The 18,258-nt window shown below is 41.0% G+C and overlaps 1 protein-coding gene across 16 annotated transcripts in view; it reads left to right on the top strand.

Moving 5' to 3' along the window:
• The window catches only part of LDB2 (LIM domain binding 2), a 372,791-nt gene that overhangs the window by 133,455 nt on the left and 221,078 nt on the right, over nt 1-18,258 (top strand). For all 16 annotated transcript variants that reach the window (XM_025998616.2, XM_025998623.2, XM_025998642.2 and 13 more), the window contains exon 2: nt 3,859-3,961. In XM_025998616.2, the coding sequence (XP_025854401.1) occupies nt 3,859-3,961 (103 nt within the window). The remainder of the gene's footprint in view (nt 1-3,858; nt 3,962-18,258) is intronic.

Here is an 18,258-nt window from a genome sequence, read left to right on the forward strand (position 1 = left end):
TATCAAAAATTTTATATGCCATTCTGGAAATATCTGTCAAGAGACAAAGGGTCTCAACAATCAAGATCTTTTTTTTTTTTTTCTTGAGATTTTTATTTACTTATTCATGAGAGACATAGAAAGAGGCAGAGACATAGGCAGAGGGAGAAGCAGGCTTCCTCTAGGGAGCCTGATGTGGGACTTGATTCTAGGACCCCAGGATCATGATCTGAGCCAAAGGCAGACGCTAACCACTGAGCAACCCAGGTGCCCCAACAATCAAGATCTCTTGAAAACTTTGTAGAGTGAGTTTCTCGAGTTGGGTCTGTGATGGTATACACTAAAGGATTTCATTCATTCATTCATTCATTCAATCAGCCCCCCCCCCCATATATATTTTGTAACTATTCTGTATCTGGCATAATTTACATGTTTCATTTGCATTTTTGAAATGTTCTTCTAACCAAAGCCAATTGACTTTTGTGTGTGTGTATAGTTACCCGATGTAACCTTCTCTTACCGCACCTGTCCTAACACTTCCTGAGACACTGACTCATCTTGTTACATTGCAGTTGGTTGAATTGAAGAGCATGTCCCCTTCCTGGATTGTTATGTCTTTCTTAGCACCCGCCAACACTTGCATGTCTAGGTGGAATGGACCCCGTGCCACTGCTCCTAGGCAATTGTTACACCTCACTTCAACCCGAGTCCTCCCTCAGCCTGGGTTCTCCCTGGGCTTTTCCTTTTCACTGCTCCATTTCCTAGTGGGAATGCCAGAAACCCAGAGTTAGGTTCCAGGTAAACGCAGGTGCAGGATCTGATCTAGTCACGGGGCCTATGAGTAGTCACCAGGGTAAAAGAGAGTTGATACATCTCTGTTCTGAGTTTTAATTCTGTTGCAGGCAGGTGCCTTTGCCAGGTAAATGCATTATGAGTAGTGAGATGAGAAGAAACACGCTTGATTCATCAACAGGCTGCTTTACAAAGTGCAGTTTTGATGTGGTTCTTTACAGCATGCAATGTTTCATCACTTACAAATGATGTTAAAGATGGCAAGTAGAGGCAGGAAAGGAGCATTTTATTGATCTTCACTGTGTCCTGGGCATTCTGTTGGGCACTTAAGGCCCACTCATTTATTTAATCCTCACGTCAATCCTGAGAGATAATTATTATTGTTGTTGTTATTGTCACATGTACTCTGCAAGAAAATTACTACTGTTGTGTTCTTATTATTTTCCTCAACTTGCAAGTCAGGATACAGGCTCAAGGAGGTAAAATAAATTGTCCATGCTCACATAGCTGGGAAGAGACAGTGTTGGGATGAAGCCTGAGTCTGAAGATTGCCCATGGGAGTGAGTTCTGCCACTGATGTCGTATCACTGATGGTACTGCATGGTGCTAGATGGGATGCTGTGGCATTCTCCTGGGTGTGAGTCCTGGCAGCATGGCAGCACCATGAAGCAAGGAGCTGGAAAAAGAAACCAATCTGAGACAAAATACTCCCTTTCCACTCTCCTTTCTTTCCAAGTCTTTTTTTTTAAAGATTTTATTTATTCATGAAAGACACACACACACACACACACACAGAGAGAGAGAGGCAGAGACAGAGATAGAGACAGAGGGAGAAGCAGGCTCCACGCAGGGAGCCTGATGTGGGACTTGATCCGGGGACTGTGGAATCCCGACCCTAGCCGAAGGCAGACGCTCAACCACTGAGCCACCCAGGCGTCCCCCTTTCTTTCCAACTCTTAACCTCTGCCTTTGCAAAGACTGCCAGTGAAATGAGTCAGGTAGAAGCTGGGGTCTGAAGTCAGAGGGTCTGAGTTGAAATCCCAGCTCCACTATTTATTGGCTGAGTGTACTTTACATTTGTGGCAAATTACCTTTACCACCTGTGCTTTGGTTTCTGCAGTTGTAAAGTAGGGATAATACATAATGTGAGTGGCTTCATTCATTCACTGAACAACTTCTGTTGAGTAATACTATGGGCTCGACACCATTAGGAGCCTGGGAGACGAGTAAAACAGAGCCCCTCCTCAGAAAGAAAGTTATACAGGAGAGAAAGGACAAAAAACCAACAAACCAAACAAACAGCAAAACCACCCCAAAACAGCACCAAACAAGAAACAGGGAAGTAGTAAGGAGTGAGAGGGAAAAATACACATCAAGTACTTAGAATAATGCTTGGCATGTGGTAAGCACTCAATAAATGTTAACTATTATTCTTTTTCCATCTGTGTAGCAATTTGAAATAAAATAAACCAGGATACCCAGGCTCTCAGTTGGGGTTTCTTTCCACAGCTGCTTCTTCCACTTCCAAGCCCACTGATTTTTCTAGAAACTCTGACAGCTTCCATGACACCCAGGCTTCATGCTGTGGTCTCCGGTCTGGAGGGAGGCTGCCTGTTGGTTGCTCACTTGGCTGTCTCCTGCTAGTGGGTTTGAGCCCTTTGAGGGTAGGGACCAGCCTCTCAACCAGCTGTGTGCTCTGAGGGCCTGCACGTAATAAGTGCTCAATAAATATTTGTTTTTGAGGAAAAAAAAGGGGAGGTAGTTTGTATGTGGAGCCATGAATCGCCCCTGGGTGCTTTTATATTTACTGTGTTTTACCAAGAAAAGTGTTGGCTTTCGGTGTGGTGATTGGGAGGAAGCCAGGAAAAAAAAAAAAGACCAAAAAATTCATTTGCTTGAGCTGTTGCTCTTCTGAAATGAGAACAGACAGCATCAATCTTCAGTGGTCTTTTAATTATTCTTGCCAGGACTGAAGGCTCATTCCTGACGCCTGCCAGTGACAACAACTTAATGTTGTCATAAGCAGAGCAGCTTAACGGGAAGAAGAGAGGCTTGCAGTATTTCGGCCAGGGCCAGGGCCGTGGGGGCCCCTGAGTGGGGAGCTGCCCTTCCCTCATCTGACAGGCAGCTGCAGAACATCTCCTCCCAAAGTCTGACACTGACCAGCAGTTCTCTGGGAAAAGATTGTCCTTAAGAATTTGGGGGTGCAGGGGGCAAGATGCAGAGCACAAGGCCAGGTATGATTTCCCATTTTGAATATGGCACTCAGTGTAACCTTCCTAATTCACTGTTTGTAGGAGTCCCTGTCCCCCTCAATGATTAAGAGTGATTTTAACTGCCTTAAATTGGGTCAGTTTCAAAGTGTTTTCTGGATGAGCAAAAGGAGCTCAACCCAAGACAAACAGAGTTCACATGGATAGTTTGCATTCTGCTGAACTGTTCTATTTTTAATAAGCATGTTAATAGCAAGGCAACAAGATTGCCTATAATCTTAAAACAATCCTCCAGAACAATCTATATGTGTGTGATGGGTGTTTGTGCAACGAGTACCCCAAGTATTATCTATCTTTGTATACCCATGTGGCAATACGTGTTTCTCATAGGATATTTGCATAGGGTAGGGCTACCAATCACACACACCCCTTATTGCATTAATCGTCTTAAAAATGTACTCTCCTTAACCTAGTTGCGATATGGCAGTTTCTGTTTGTAAAATCAAATTCTTAAAAGAGCAAAGAGAAAAAGAGACCAAAAAGAAGTTGAAATGTGTTTTACATTGAATGTAAACCCTGTTGTTAAAAAAATGTCACACTGTGTTCCAGAGTCTCCCCAAATATGTCCTGGAGAATTAATTTTCATTCAGTTTACATTAACGAATTTATTGAATTGGAATTCAGTCCCCATTTGAGGCAATTAGTTTGAGGAGTGACCACATGCTCGCCCACCCGCCTTCTAGAACACCCACACACATATATGCTAAATAACAAGCAAGTGGTGACGGGGTTTGTCTTTGTTTTTCCTTTTCTTTTCCCCTTTTGAGGTATTTTCTGTACTTGCCTGTTAAATAAATTATCTGTCTCTTTGCAGGATAGTGACAACCTTTGGTGGGACGCATTTGCCACCGAGTTTTTTGAAGACGATGCCACATTAACCCTTTCATTTTGTTTGGAAGATGGACCAAAGCGATACAGTAAGAAAGAAGTTTATTTTTCTAATATTCCTTCTTTTTGCGCCTGTAAGAAAACCACAGGGGTCTTCGGAGAATAGCACAGGGCTGACAGCCTGACAATAACACCTCCACTCCTGACGAGGTTCTTGCTTTCGATCAAGGCATTGTCACCGGGTGGCAGCCTGAGTCGGCTGTGAGAGCTTTCCTTCGAGGCTGAGAATGTTTGGGCACCTGTCTGTTTAGAGAGCGAGGCAAATATGAACCAAGTCACCCAATGATAAGTGGGAGCTGGATTGCGGGGTTTGCATCTGTCTCTTTCCTGTGACCCTCCTTTATCCTTGACAGCTGACACTTAACACCCAATGTTCTGCTTCTGAAGGTTCCTTTAAAAAAAGAAATTCTCACAGTCACTGTATCAGCCACAGCCTCCTAATTTCTTCTTATCAATTATCTCAGGTATTTATTTGACAAGTGCTATCTTTTCTTCGGGGTGGAGGGGGCCATCGCTGCTTTGAACATACAGTTTTGGATTAGTGTTGACAGAATTATAGTTCCTTGTCTTTCTGGCAAGTGATAACTCTGTAAAGATCCTCAAATTACTGCCTGTGGCACGTTGGGTAGCAGCTGATCTGTCCTGATTAGGTTCAGCCAACTTGTCAGAGATCAGATTTGCTAGTTGTGCTATAAGACCAAGAGGCAGAGAAACATCAGCACAAAAGCAATTAATGTCTGGTTAGATCAGAAAGAGATGTGTTTTCAGAAATCAGCGTTGCACGTATGAAAGGATCTGTCAGAGGGTAAAACATCCTAAATGTCACAAACACGGAGATGATGATGGAACCAGCCACTGTATGTATGAAAAAGTCAATCCAGAGCATTGGGCAATTGATAGATAATAGGGCTCATGATAAACATGATTAAAAGCTCTGCTTGTTGCTGAATGTATTTAAAAGCCACTAGAGGGTTTTTTTAAACTTTAGAGGACTTTGGACAACTTAGTAGTATTTTGATCTATTGTATGATGAGCTGATTAATTATGCTACTACGTGCCTGGTGATGTCGCCCAAGTGGCGAACTGGGGAGAGCAGGACAACTTGAGTTTGCTGCCCAATTGGAACTCATTGCCAGGAGCAGCTCTTTAGATTTCTTTGTTGTGAGCTTTTAAGGGCATGGAACATTTCTAATAAGTATTTTGGGCGAGGGGGGCTGCTGGTGTGCTGTTTTAGAGTGTCTTTGCATTCAACATAAAGACTCCTACTGTAAGCACTGGCACGCCCAGCTCATGGGGGTCCTGAAGAGTTAACCTGCTTTCCTGTGTGTGGGGGGTGCCTCCTAGCAGCCTCATGCCCTGGAGAGGAGGAGAGTCGGGTGCAGAAGCTGCTGTTTCAGAAGTCCCAGGAGATAAATGAACTCAGCAATCCAACAATTACTCTCTCCCCAAAAGCCCGCCTGATCAATGGTGAATAATTCCAAACCATGCAGTCATCCATCCTCTGAGCCTTCTTATTTTCTTTTGAGGCATAAGCTCAGATAACTTCAAGTTATTATTGTTTTATGTTCCTGTGGGTTTTTGTTTTGTTTTGTCTTTTTGGTTTTTGGTTTGCGAATCCATCCGGGTCTGCTCAGAGAACTAGAATGACAGTTTTAAAGCCTGTACTAATACACAGAGTCTCGATCTTCCTCCCTGTCCCCCCCCTCCCCCAACACCAGGGTAAGGCACGATCGGTACCCATTTAAGATCTTACTTATACACATATATGCACAGGAGTAAACGCCTGACTATAAGCCATTGTTGTCCAGGTTTCTTTGTTTCCGTGAGCCAAAATATTTCCCGAGCAGAGAAGAGAAACAAAGATGATTGACAGTTTGGAGCCGAGTCTCATCAGCTGCTTTGCTGACAGCCTGGTGATGTGCACATGCTGCTGATGTGCGGGCAAGTGACAGCTGATTGACAGCCCAGGACGGGGAGACAGGGAAGATGAAGCATGCATAGAACGCCTGACGCACACTGTTTATGCAGCGCTCCAAGCTTTGGCGCGGCCACCTTAACCCATTCGCGGTCCAGGCAGTCTGGGCCAGGCAGGGAAAACACCTGCCAGCCCTGGACTGGATGCTTCAGCTCTTCCTTGAGACCTCCTGGGGAGCCGACAGCCCTGGATTTCTGAGGAAAAAAAAACAAGACTTCGCTGTTATATTTCTATATGTAAAGAATTTCCCAAAATTACATTTATCTTAGGTACTGAGAAGTATGCCAGATGGGGCTTATTTAGCCCTTACCAGAAATTTCTTTTTTTTCCTTTTCTCTCCCCATGACTCTGTGTTTACAGGGTCCGTCTGGCTCTAGGATATCTTATCTCTAAGCTACAGTAAACCCCATAATATGTGTTGGCTTATTTATTTGGTGTCTGTCACCGTCCTATTAGAATGTCTTCTCCGTGTGAACACAAGCTTTATATTATGTATTGATGAATTTTCAGATTAATACAGGAGCTTGTATGTAATAGATGCTCAATAAATAGTTGTTGAATGAATGAATGAATGAATGAATGATTGAATGAATAAAGGACATTTGGGGAAAAGTTTATAACACCAAACAGAATGTTGGCAAAACAGTTCCTTGACCTAGATCACTAGACTTTCTAAAACAGGAAGAATGTAATCCACAGTACTCTGCTGGCGTTTTCAAATAAGCTCTAGGATATGGTCTGATCTACTTTAAGCTATTGAGGGGTGGGTGGGTTGGGGGTGGACCAGCGATATAATAATTCAGGAAATAATTATGCTTTCGGAGATAGCACACAGTTTTTTTTTTTTTCCAGAAAACTCCTCCGTATTGATCATGTTCCTCCCACCACTCCAGTCCTCAAGCCCTTTCCTCTCCTGATGGGGGTGGAGTTCCTTCCCCAGGTGGGATATAATTGGGCCAGATGGAGACTGCTGATGTCTTCCTGGAAGACCAGGGGTGAGGTTGGTGTCGAGAGGTGCCAGGGGGACAAGGTTACCAGGCCATGAAATTGAGCTGTGCATCCCTGCCTGGTGGAAACATCAGGAAGGTGTTTCTTCAGCAGCTAGAGAAGTGGGCAGGTCTATGAGGTAGTTTTGTCCCAGGGTGACATTGAATCTCAAGTGGAGAAGAGAGCAGGGGCAAATAATTCCCTCTTTGACAGCGGATCAGTAGTTAAAGACTGTTGGATTTGAAAAGCATCTTTTCTGAAAATAGAAACTTGGTCTAGTGAGCCCCAGCTGGTGAGTCATTGGTCCTTAGGTCGGCTGAGTCCATAGTCCAAGCCAAGGCACCCTCCCTTCCCTACCCCCATCTCATGTCTATATCATCCCATTGCTAAAGGGGAAGGAATGGATTTGTCAATTCACACATTTCCTGGAACATAAGTCATAAATGATTACCAAGGCTTAGTTGACACAGAAGGCCAGGGAAGCAGAGGAATGGGATTCTTATGCCCTCTCTTCACTTTATAGTGCTAAGTCCAGGGATGTTGTTTCCCTTCCCCATCTTTTACAAAAGTGATTGTTCTCAGTTTGATCAGTCACTGTGAGCCTCAAGGAAGTACTTCTAGTTCTCTGTGCCTTTTTGAGCATGTAGTAGAATTGTGTCCCATACCATCCTATCCCTCTGTGACCATCACAAGCACCCTCTGGGTGATGGGACTGGGAAGCCCCTCAGGAGACTTAGGCTGTGTCCAGGTCCACGTTGGCTATGTTCTTCGTCTGTAGGGAATATGTGGTTCCTAGTGCATTCATGAAACCTCTCTTAACTGGGAGAGGTGCAAGGAGAAAGTTCTGATTCTCATGACATTGGGGAGGGTGGGACATTGCACCGTGTAGCATACATTTTGGGATGTTAATTCGTGCTTTGATTGGTAAACAAAACTTCCATTTCCTCATCTGCAAGATGTAATACTACCGTCACTGGCTTGGGGTGAAAAATCAAGTGAGATAATAGAAAGAGCCTCAGACCACTTGAAGCATGCTGGAGGCAGCACTGATTATTACTACTGATAATAATGCACAGCTTTGGCATTCACATAGCTTCTGTGAGGGTGAGAAGCTTACCATCTGGCAGGGGCTTTTCTAGTGTGCTCAATGGGTAGAGCTTGCTGCAGAGACTCGCTAGTCAGCTGGGAACCACATGACCACGCACTGATGGGCAGTTTCTACTGAAATGCAGCATTGAAGAGACTACGTCCTCCCAGGCTTTCCACAGAAACTCAGTTATTTCTGGTATGTAGGTTATGTTCAGGAGGAGGGGAATAGACAGGGGAAGGGTGATTGAGAATGTGTGGAGCTTTGCACTCAGAGGGGCTGAAGACTCCAAACACTAAACACTAAACCTGTTTAGGTTGGCGTTGCCTAGGAAATTAGGGTAAGAAGTGATATAACTACTAAAATGCCATCTCGTTTCAGGGCTCTGCCCATTGGCCTGCTTTTCAGGAAGAAGGGTTCAGGTGGGGCTTTGCTTCTGAGACCTGAGCTCCAACCCAGCTTTGTCTTTTTTTTTTTTTAAAGATTTTATTTATTTATTCATGACAGACACACACACACACAGAGAGAGAGAGGCAGAGACACAGGCAGAGGGAGAAGCAGGCGCCATGCACCGGGAGCCTGATATGGGACTCATCCTGGGTCTGCAGGATTACACCCCGGGCTGAAGGGGCTGAAGGTGGTGTTAAACCGCTGGGCCACCGGGGCTGCCCTAGCTTTGTCTTTTACTACTTGTGTGATTTGGTATGCATCACTTTCTGAGCATCAGTGGCCTCATCTGAAAAGTGAGAGCGTTCTGAAATGATGTATATAAAGTTCTCAGCAGAGTTTTTAGCACCTTGAAAATGCTACTTAAGGGATCCCTGGGTGGCTCAGTGGTTTAGCGCCTGCCTTTGGCCCAGGGCACCATCCTCTCTTTCTCTCTGTGTCTATAATAAATGAATAAATTAATTTAAAAAAAGAGAAAATGCTACTTAAATAGCTATGTTTGATTGAATTCTGTGTGCATCGGTGACTCTAGATTGAGATCCAGGACAATTCGGATAAAATTGTCATTAAATTTTTAAAAATTAAAAAAAAATCTTTTTAGAGAGAGAGAGAGTGCATGAGCGAGCACAAGCATGAAGAGGGTAGGATGAGAGAAAGAGAGAGAGAGAAAGAGAATCTTGAGCAGACTTCCTTCTGAGTGTGGAGCCCAGCTAGGAGCTCGATCTCACACGCCCCAGAGATCATGACCTCAGCTCAAATCAAAAGTTGGACAATTAACCGACTGAGCTACCCAGGTGCCCTATCATGAATCCTTTAACTACTATTTGTAATTTTGGGTTGGTGCGCCCAGTAGTTTTTGATCATATACTTATTTCATCTTGACTTCCATATTCTGTCTGGACTAAAGATTTCTTGAAAGACTACATGTTTACACAGTCACATTAGCCAAAGGCTATTGTTTTTCCTCTCTGTGGCTGCTGGGGGGACATTTCACTCAACAACAACAAAAAAGAAAATTGTTTTAGGACATATCATCCCCCATGCTATTATTTCCTTCTGTTGTCCTCAGTCATCCGGTCCCATTAGATATTGTGAAGAACTGCACATCAACCCCTCAGTGGAGCCATTTCTATACTTGCTGTTTCTCCTTAACATTTGCTTCCTCACATCCCTTTTTTCCTGAAAGCTCTGATAACATTGCGATATTGACGAAGTTCTTCAATTTCGTCTTGTAATATGTGTTTTTATGTGTTGTGTATTTGGATGTGTCCCCCTAAGGTAGAGAAATTCTACGAGGCTCAAGTAGCTTCGCTATCTCTGGTTACTATTTTTCTCCTGCTTTTTATTGGTTCACCTCGTCCAACTGTGTTTTTATTGTGCTTGCTATATAGGAATTCTGAAAGCATTTCTCCTCTCTCCCCATCTTTTTCTTTCTCTAATAGCATATTGCATGATTAAAAATGTATTTGTGGGAAAAATCACTCCTTGAATATATGCATAGGTGTTTTGACATGACATTTAATAACTACTGTGGCACAAACATGGCCATTTAGAAAAGTTACATGCAAAAAGTGTGCAGTGGCACATGGGAAAAAGGGATTTGCAAGGCTAGAATCTGTGCATGTGTCTTTTCTATGAAGAATGTCTCTATAGAATTCACCTGAGATCTGAAAAGGCATAGGTTTGTGTCGCTGGTGCTTAAAGACCCTATGCTTTCTCAAGAGACAAGTGCCAGCTGGTCCTTGGGATCTTCTTCAGTAAAGTAATTTTCTTACTCTGAAAACTCCTCATTTTTCAAAAATTTGTAGAGGTAGAGATCAAAATTATGGCCTTTGGTTCCATGTAGATGCATTTAGTTCTTTGTCCCACTACAGCTATGTGATGTCAGCATGTGACAGGATGTTAGGCATGTTGCTTACACTATCTTAACCTCAATTTCTTCATATGCAGCATTAAGATTATAATAATGCCAACATCAGAGAGTACTAGTGAAGATTAAGTTTAAGTAAGATTAAATAACATGTAACTTTAGCCTAGTGCTGCCCATGGAAAATACTTATTACATGAATAAATAAATGGAATTAAAATAGAGGATAATTCCTGTTACTCATTCAGTCATTTGGCACATAGCAGGGAGAACTCGAGATTTGGGCAAGTCGTACCTGTCTTCTTCTTATATGGGAACCTTAAGAATTTAAAGATCAATTGGAAGAAAAACTTATATTAACAGAAAATGGTGATATATATATATATATATTTAATTTTAAACGATTTTAAAATTTATTTATTCATGAGAGACACAGAGAGAGGCAGATACATAGGCAGAGGGAGAAGCAGGCTCCATGCGGAGAGCCTGATGTGAGACTTGATCCCAGGGCCCCAGGATCATGACCTGAGCTGAAGGCAGACGCTCAACTACTGAGCCATCCAGGGGTTCCAGGATGGCCATTTAAACAAGCAAGTACCAAACTATTACAATTATGACCTGTCCAAAAAAGGGTGAGGTTTCCATTCTCTAGTTTGCTTACGGAACAAGGAGCTATTGAACACTTATTGAGTATCAGCCACTATGCTAGGCACCTGTGGGCTCCATATTTTGTTTACTGATGACCAGACAAAAGGAAATGGACTTTGCATTAACAAGTGTATCTTAGAGGAAAGAATGCACTTCCTGAGAGTAAGCCTTGATGGTTAGTTACTGGGTGATTGTGGTGTTTTCGTTACATACTGAAATAGATGTCTTTGTCTCAGATGACTCTGAAAAAATGCTTTCCTTTGCATGGAGCTGCACTAAATGGTTTCTGGGCAGCTCTAGCCTGTGAAGTTGTGATTTTAGTGTGTGACCCTTTTAAATAAAGATTTTATTTGTTTATTTAATTTATTTAGAGAGAGAGAGAGAGAGAGCACAAGCAGAGAGCAGAGGGAGAGGAAGAAGCAGACTCTCTGCTGAGCCGGGAGCCAAATGTGGTGCTCCATCCCAGGGTCCCAGGATCATGACCTGAAGGCAGACGCTTAACTGCTAAGCCACCCAGAAGCCCAGTATGTGACCCTTTTAAATGGCAGTCTTCATTAGGCTGGCAAGACTTGGAGTACATTAAGTTAGGATGAAAGCAGACTTTCATTTGAAGTTCATTTGCACCTGTACTCATTCCTTGATTCATTCATTCAGAACTCAACAAATTTCTGCTATTTGCCAGACAGTTTTTGAAAGGAAGACAGTTCATCACAAATTTTTTCATTTACTTTTGACTTCATTCTATTTAAAACCCTTACCTTGAGTTAACATAATCAACTAAGTAGTTCAAAAAGAAAATATTCTGTGGCATTAATACAAAATCTAGGACTAGCTATAAAAAAGACACGAGAGAAAGCTCATAACTGATAGATGAACGGACAGACTTCTGAAATGGAAAAAAGAGACTGAATGTCTTCCTATTTGTGGTTTCAAATTGATTATATCAAAAGTTGCAAATTGGCTGTAACAGTAGATTGAGCAGACATTCCATTCTCTCATGACTAATAGATACCACACTAATGGTCACATGAGATAATGGACAGAATAGTGCTTTGGATAAATTTAAAGCTCCAGACAAGTTAAAGATATAATTATCATATTTATTTATTTATTTTTAAATATTTTATTTATTTATTTATTCATGATAGAGCGAGAAGCAGGCTCCTCGAGGGGAGCCTGTTGTGGGACTCCATCCCCAGACTAGGATAATGCCGTGAGCCGAAGGCAGAAGCTCAACCCCTGAGCCACCCAGGCATCTCAATTATCGTATTTATAATTGATCTTTAGGATTTGATGACTTTTAATTTTCCCTTTAAATGTTAAACTATTAAGAAATCTAGGATGACTTTTGGATCTTTTCTCAGGGGTGAAAATCCATTGTCCAAAAAAAAAAAAAAAAATTCATTGTCAAATACACAGACTTGAGCATGCCAGGCCTCTGCCTTTAAGAATTTAGGAAAAAAAAAAAAAAGAATTTAGTTGGGAGGTCTGAATGAGATATTAACCAGGAAGTGGACATTATGTAGTTGTTTTTGAGACTGTGTGATTAAGATAACTGTGGGATCCTGGCACATGCATTTCCTGACTCCTGTTTTATGGAATACATTCCTATTCCTATGTTCTTATGGTTCTTGAACCAAGATGGTAATATACTATAGTGAGTAACAGGATGAATGTGCCATTTTTTTCATTATCACAATGGCAGGGGGTGCTAGTGGTATTTATTGTCTGGAGGCTAAGGAAAATAAATGTTTTGCCCAATAAAAATTATTGAGAAACATCTTACTTTCTTTACTTCCAATATACTCATCATCTTAAAGATAGGGTTGCTAGATAAAATGTAAGTATACAAATGCAATTCTTGGGACATATTTATGCTACAAAATTGTTTGTTGTTCATCTAAAATTCAAAATTAACTAAGCATCCTGTGTTTTTCTTTCTTAAATCTGGGAGCCCTATTTGAAGGAACCCAGTTCATTCTCCAATATGAAATCTTGATAATTCCAGAGCAGCTAAAATGGGATATGAGCATGACCTATCTTATGAAAAAAAATCTCTAAGAGATTTGCCCGGTCTTGTTATTCATGGTGGTCTTGCCTCTGTTTATGTTTGGCAACAGTGCTCATCAGCCCCACCTAAAAAATGAAACAGCTTAATAGAGGGTGGGACTGCAGATTGAAGCCTGCCTAAATTTAAATCCAAAGTCCACATTGCAGGCATTCCACCAGCATTTGTGCAAGTGCTGAGCACATACACATGAGTGTGATAATTGCTAATTGCTTGCCTTAAAGGAGCTTACAGTTTAATAAGGGAGAGGCACATAAACAACTAACTAATGCAATAACATCAACACTGGAAGAGTAGGGGAGGCAAAGTGCCATGAGGCATTGAGAAGGGAGTGCTTAAATATACTTTTAGAGAGGAAAGACCCAGGCTGGCAAAGATTTCTTTCTAACCTTCTAAGACCCTTTTGTTTCCTACAGCCATGACAGGAAACACCTTGCCACAACAAGGCTTTGCAAATAAAAGGCTTTCAGAAATTTTTGTGGGTTGAATGAATGATGCAGTACTTGTTAATAGTGCAAATATTACTCAAGAGGTTTGATTATTTATTTTTTAAATATTTTATTTATTTATTTGAGGGAGAGAAAGAGAGAGAGAGAGAGAGAGAGAGAGAACAAGCACAAATAGGGGGAAAGGCAGAGGGAGCTGGAGAAGCAGACTCCCCACTGACCTGGGGGCCCAATGGGGTCTCAATCCCAGGACCTGGAGATTATGATCTGAGCTGAAGGTAGGCGCTTAACCATCTGAGCCACTCAGGTGCTCCAAGGGGTTTGGTTATTTAGACAGACACATCATTGCATATATGCTTTCCCCCCAGTTTTAATAAGTTTCCACCATCATAATCTCAAATTGTAGCAATTCCTTTTGTATTATGGAGAAACAGAAATGTCACAGAGCAATTTGGAAGTATATCCACGAACAGAACCAGTATTTGAGACTCACATTTTAAACACCAAATTAAGATCATATCTACCGAACCCACAATATCAGGAGTGATTTTTTTTTTTCCTTTAGTGCTTTGGCCCATGGGTTGGTAATTTCATGATTTACTTAGTCTGCTGGTCTCCTATTAAGTCCAATTGTGCCACCAGATTTCAGAGAGTAAGTAGTCCTCAGCAATGGTTGACTAGGTACATGAATCTTATTGAATGAATCTTAATGGATGCAATTTCAGTCGGAACACCTATTTATCTATTTAACATTTCTCAAGGACTTTCCATGTGTCATCTTTCTGTGCCCTGGCAATAAGAAGATGAGTGAACAAAATCTCTTCCTTGGAGGAGCTAAAGTTCTAGTGAACTACAGTTTCTAGGACTTGGCTATTTGCAGGTCTTAGCCAGATCTTTTTAAATAGATGTCATCTGCTCTTGTTTATCAACTTGTTCTTAATAATGGTCACCACTATATTACATTTAGACTCTATATCCGAATGCAATATTGGCATCATTTTTTAACAAAGCATTGTAAAAAAACAGTGCTAAGCTGAGATGTATGCAGTATTTCCTTTGTATAATTCTGATTTTTTAAAAATGATTTTATTTATTTATTCATGAGAGATAGAGAAAGAGGCAGAGACTTAGGCAGAGGGAGAAGCAGGCTCCCTGCAGGGAATCTGATGTGGGACTCGATCCCAGGACCCCAGGATCATGACCTGAGCCAAAGGCAAATGCTCAACCACTGAGCCACCCAGGTGCCCCTATAGTTCTGATTTTTGATGTTCTTACTTGGTGGGGTGAGCTTATTTGAGGCATTGTCCCCACAAGTCAATCCATATCTTCATCTTCACCTTTGTGCTATGTTTTCAGGATGTGGATGCCCCTTATTTAGGTAAATGAGGTTAAAATACAGCATTTGTTGTAGTCGGGTTAAATTAGCATTCTTTACAATTGTATTAAGCAATGGTCAAATGGATTTCATTAAGAAAGGCTCCATGATGAAATCACCCATCATGGTGTATTTCATTATTTATTGCTTAATCAAGGTAGTCATGTTGGAGTATCTGAATTGAGGAGTTTATGGAACTTAGTGCCTTCATGTATTTTGCTTTTATTATTCATTCCAAGAGAATCAGCTTCACACAACCATCATGATATACTTGTTTCCTTTTATGAAGTGAGTCCTTTCCTAATTGAGGCTGTCTTTAATCTACTCTTCGATGATAACTTCCCTGGTGCAACATGTATCTTTAGCTTTTCAATAAGTCAGGAGGACTTCAAATTGACAACAGTGGAGGCTCATAATCATTTTGAAGATCGGTAGAAGGAGGAAGGAAGGTCACTTGGGAGCATGGTAATAAAGCTACTCCCTTTTTATGAGACAAGTTCTCCATCATATCTAGAGCAAATAGAGCATTGCATTATTTTTACAAACTTTTTTGAAACTACATATATCTTACTTTGTCCTGTCTTTGAATAATCTTATTTACAATTTGATTCTTTGTGTTTTACTTTTAAAAATACGTTATTTGCTATGCTAGGATAGGTTAGTTACATTGAGAACAATAAAGAAACAAAAACAAAAGAGTCCTCCAGAATCAAATTAGGAGGCAAGCCTAGTCAGTAATGTTTGGGAGGGGTTTTCCTCAAAGATGTATGTGGTATCTCTGTGCCACTCTCACATTCCAGGTAAAAATCAATCAGTTCAGATAGTTCTCAGTGAAAGAATGAATATTTGGGTCTGTGTTTCAGAATTAAGGCAAGCTTTGAAAATCATTCCAAAATTGAAGTTAGTTAAATAAAAGATACATTTGTCAATGTAAAATTTCCTCTGGAAATGTTTTGTCATGTCGTACACATGAAGGGGTACAAGTATTTGATAAAGTCAAATGCTACGCTGACTCACTTTATAGTTGAGGTATTTAGGAAAGTCCAGCTTTGAAGCTTTAAAAAAATTAGTAACAATCAACTTTTCTAAGGTTGCCTGCGTAAAACAGCTTAATGTCCCTATGCTTATTTGCTTCTCTTCAATAGAACTATAAGAGAAATGATAAATGGTGTTTGATGGATTATGTAAATAAACTGCTAATTATATCCTTAATAGTTCTCTGTACTTCTAGACACTGTACCCAACTGTATTTCCTATAAAATGCTTTAGTACTTAGAGATCTATTATTTTTTTAAAGGAGATGGGCCCAAAAATCAGTAATTATGAGAGTTATTATTCAGGTTCACAGCGGTGCGGCAGCTATTTTTCACTTGATAATTACCTTGTTAAACTAATGTCAGACCAGCGCCATGCCTTATTTAAGAAAATGGTCCACCAGCCCCGTGCAGGCAGACCCAGCTGTGGAAATACTAAAAGATTTATTAAATCCAGTCTTGTCTTCAGCATTGCCTCATGGACATTAGTTACAGAAGTTCTAAAAAGTTGTGTATTTCTCATTAGATGTTTGTAGTATCTTTCCTGAGGTCCCTTTGCATCTTTTGACAGTTGGCATTTCCACTGTCTTCTTCTCATTCTTAGCTCTGGGCTTTGCTACCAACCAGGGCACCATCTAATTGGCACCATCTGCATTCAGAGCCTTCAGGAAGAGAAGGAAAGATGACCCATCCCTAAGGAAACATGGAGTGCATATGATACCTTTTCTTTCACTACTTTCCTTGGTTTTGTCTATAATTTTATTTATTGCTTCTTTTTTTTTTTTTTGGAAAGGAAATAACAACAACAAAAACGAGACTTTCTAATGTTAGCTGTGGTTTTGGAAAGGCGATAGATTCCAGTTTTTAGTCCCCAAAAAGTAATTTTTGCTATGATATAATCTGAAAAAAAAAAGTGAGTCAGATACTTAGTGGATTCTTGTGTTGGTGTTTTTCAAATGTGTCCGAGAGCAGTCTCCTGGATTGGTTAATGAGTTAAAATGACTGGCAAGCATTTGGATAATGCTTTGCAGCTTATAAAATTCTTTCATAAATCAGGGCCATCTGTAAGCTCGTGGAGGGAGAGGACAGTGTTTTACTCTTTTCTGTAGCCTCTCTCTGTGCCTGCTGCTATAAGGGACAGTGAGGAGGTGTGTGGTTAATATTGGCTGAGCAAGACTGGATGGAAGTGTCTCATTCCATCCTCTCTATGAGCCCATATGCAGGTGTTGTGCTGAACATTCATTCTCAGAGATGAAGAAAATGAGGCTCCTTAAGACAGCTCTCCCACCATAGACGCTCATGTTGTGATCCTCAGCATCCTGCTTCTCAGAGACTTTCTAAAGCACTAGAGAATCTTTAAATGTTATCTGTTGGATGAAAAAAAAATCTAATTTCTTGCTCTGGATTCTGGAGCCTTCCCTCTCTCTTCATCTGCTCCTCCCAGAAACAGCACAGGTTAAGAATAATTAGTTCTTAATGGCAAATGCGTACCCCCAGCATATTTTTCTCATCATAGTTAAGTGTAGATTGCTTAAATCCTTCCAAGATTGCTGCTACGAAGCTGACATTTATAAATTTTCTTTTTCAACGCAGTATGGGATCCTCCATATGTCTTCCATAATAACTATCTATGTTTTCAGGGAATCTAAAGATTTATTTCCTTCCAAGTCCTTGTTGCTGGCATTTTCTCCAAGCCTTCAAAACTGCCAAGAGATGAACTTCAATTTAGAGGAACTGTTACATTTGTCATTGTGAATTTGCTAAACTTTGGATAAATTTGAAGATTTATGCTTATTCCCAATGGGCCTTGAGAATATCTTTGAAGCTCAGAAGTTCACGCTTGACTTCCTTTTCCACTGTTCTAAGTAAACGAGTTCTTAAATCCATGCAATCTCCTGGCCTGGGCTCTGGGTCTCTGTCATTGTCTCAGCCTGCACACATTTGGAGTGCCAGGAACTCAGATGTGACTCACTTCTGCAGTATAGGGGAGCAGGGCTCTCCCTTTGCTTTATGCTGTGCAAATTGCACACTCAGGCTGTGTTTCTGGGATGATCTGATTAGAGAGTAACAAGTAACCCTTCACTTTAAAGGAGAATAGCCTAGGTTGCAGACAGACAAGCTTCAAGTATTAACCTTGTCCTGCAATAACTACATGACCTTGATTGTTCTCCCTTGAGGCCTCTGAGCTTCACTTTGAGCCTCCTATTTTCATCTGTAAAATGAACATAATGCCTATCTGGCAGTGATATAAGGCATTTGCAAACAATATATATGCAGTCCCCAATACATGGAAGTTTATCAACAAGAAGTAGCTATTATAATGATTATTTATAGATAACATACCAAGAAATTGACTTGGCTTTGACTTGTTCAAGGGAATCCAGCTGGTTAG

The sequence above is a fragment of the Vulpes vulpes genome, chromosome 14 (assembly GCF_048418805.1).
Source record: "Vulpes vulpes isolate BD-2025 chromosome 14, VulVul3, whole genome shotgun sequence".
Taxonomy (NCBI): Eukaryota; Metazoa; Chordata; class Mammalia; order Carnivora; family Canidae; genus Vulpes; species Vulpes vulpes.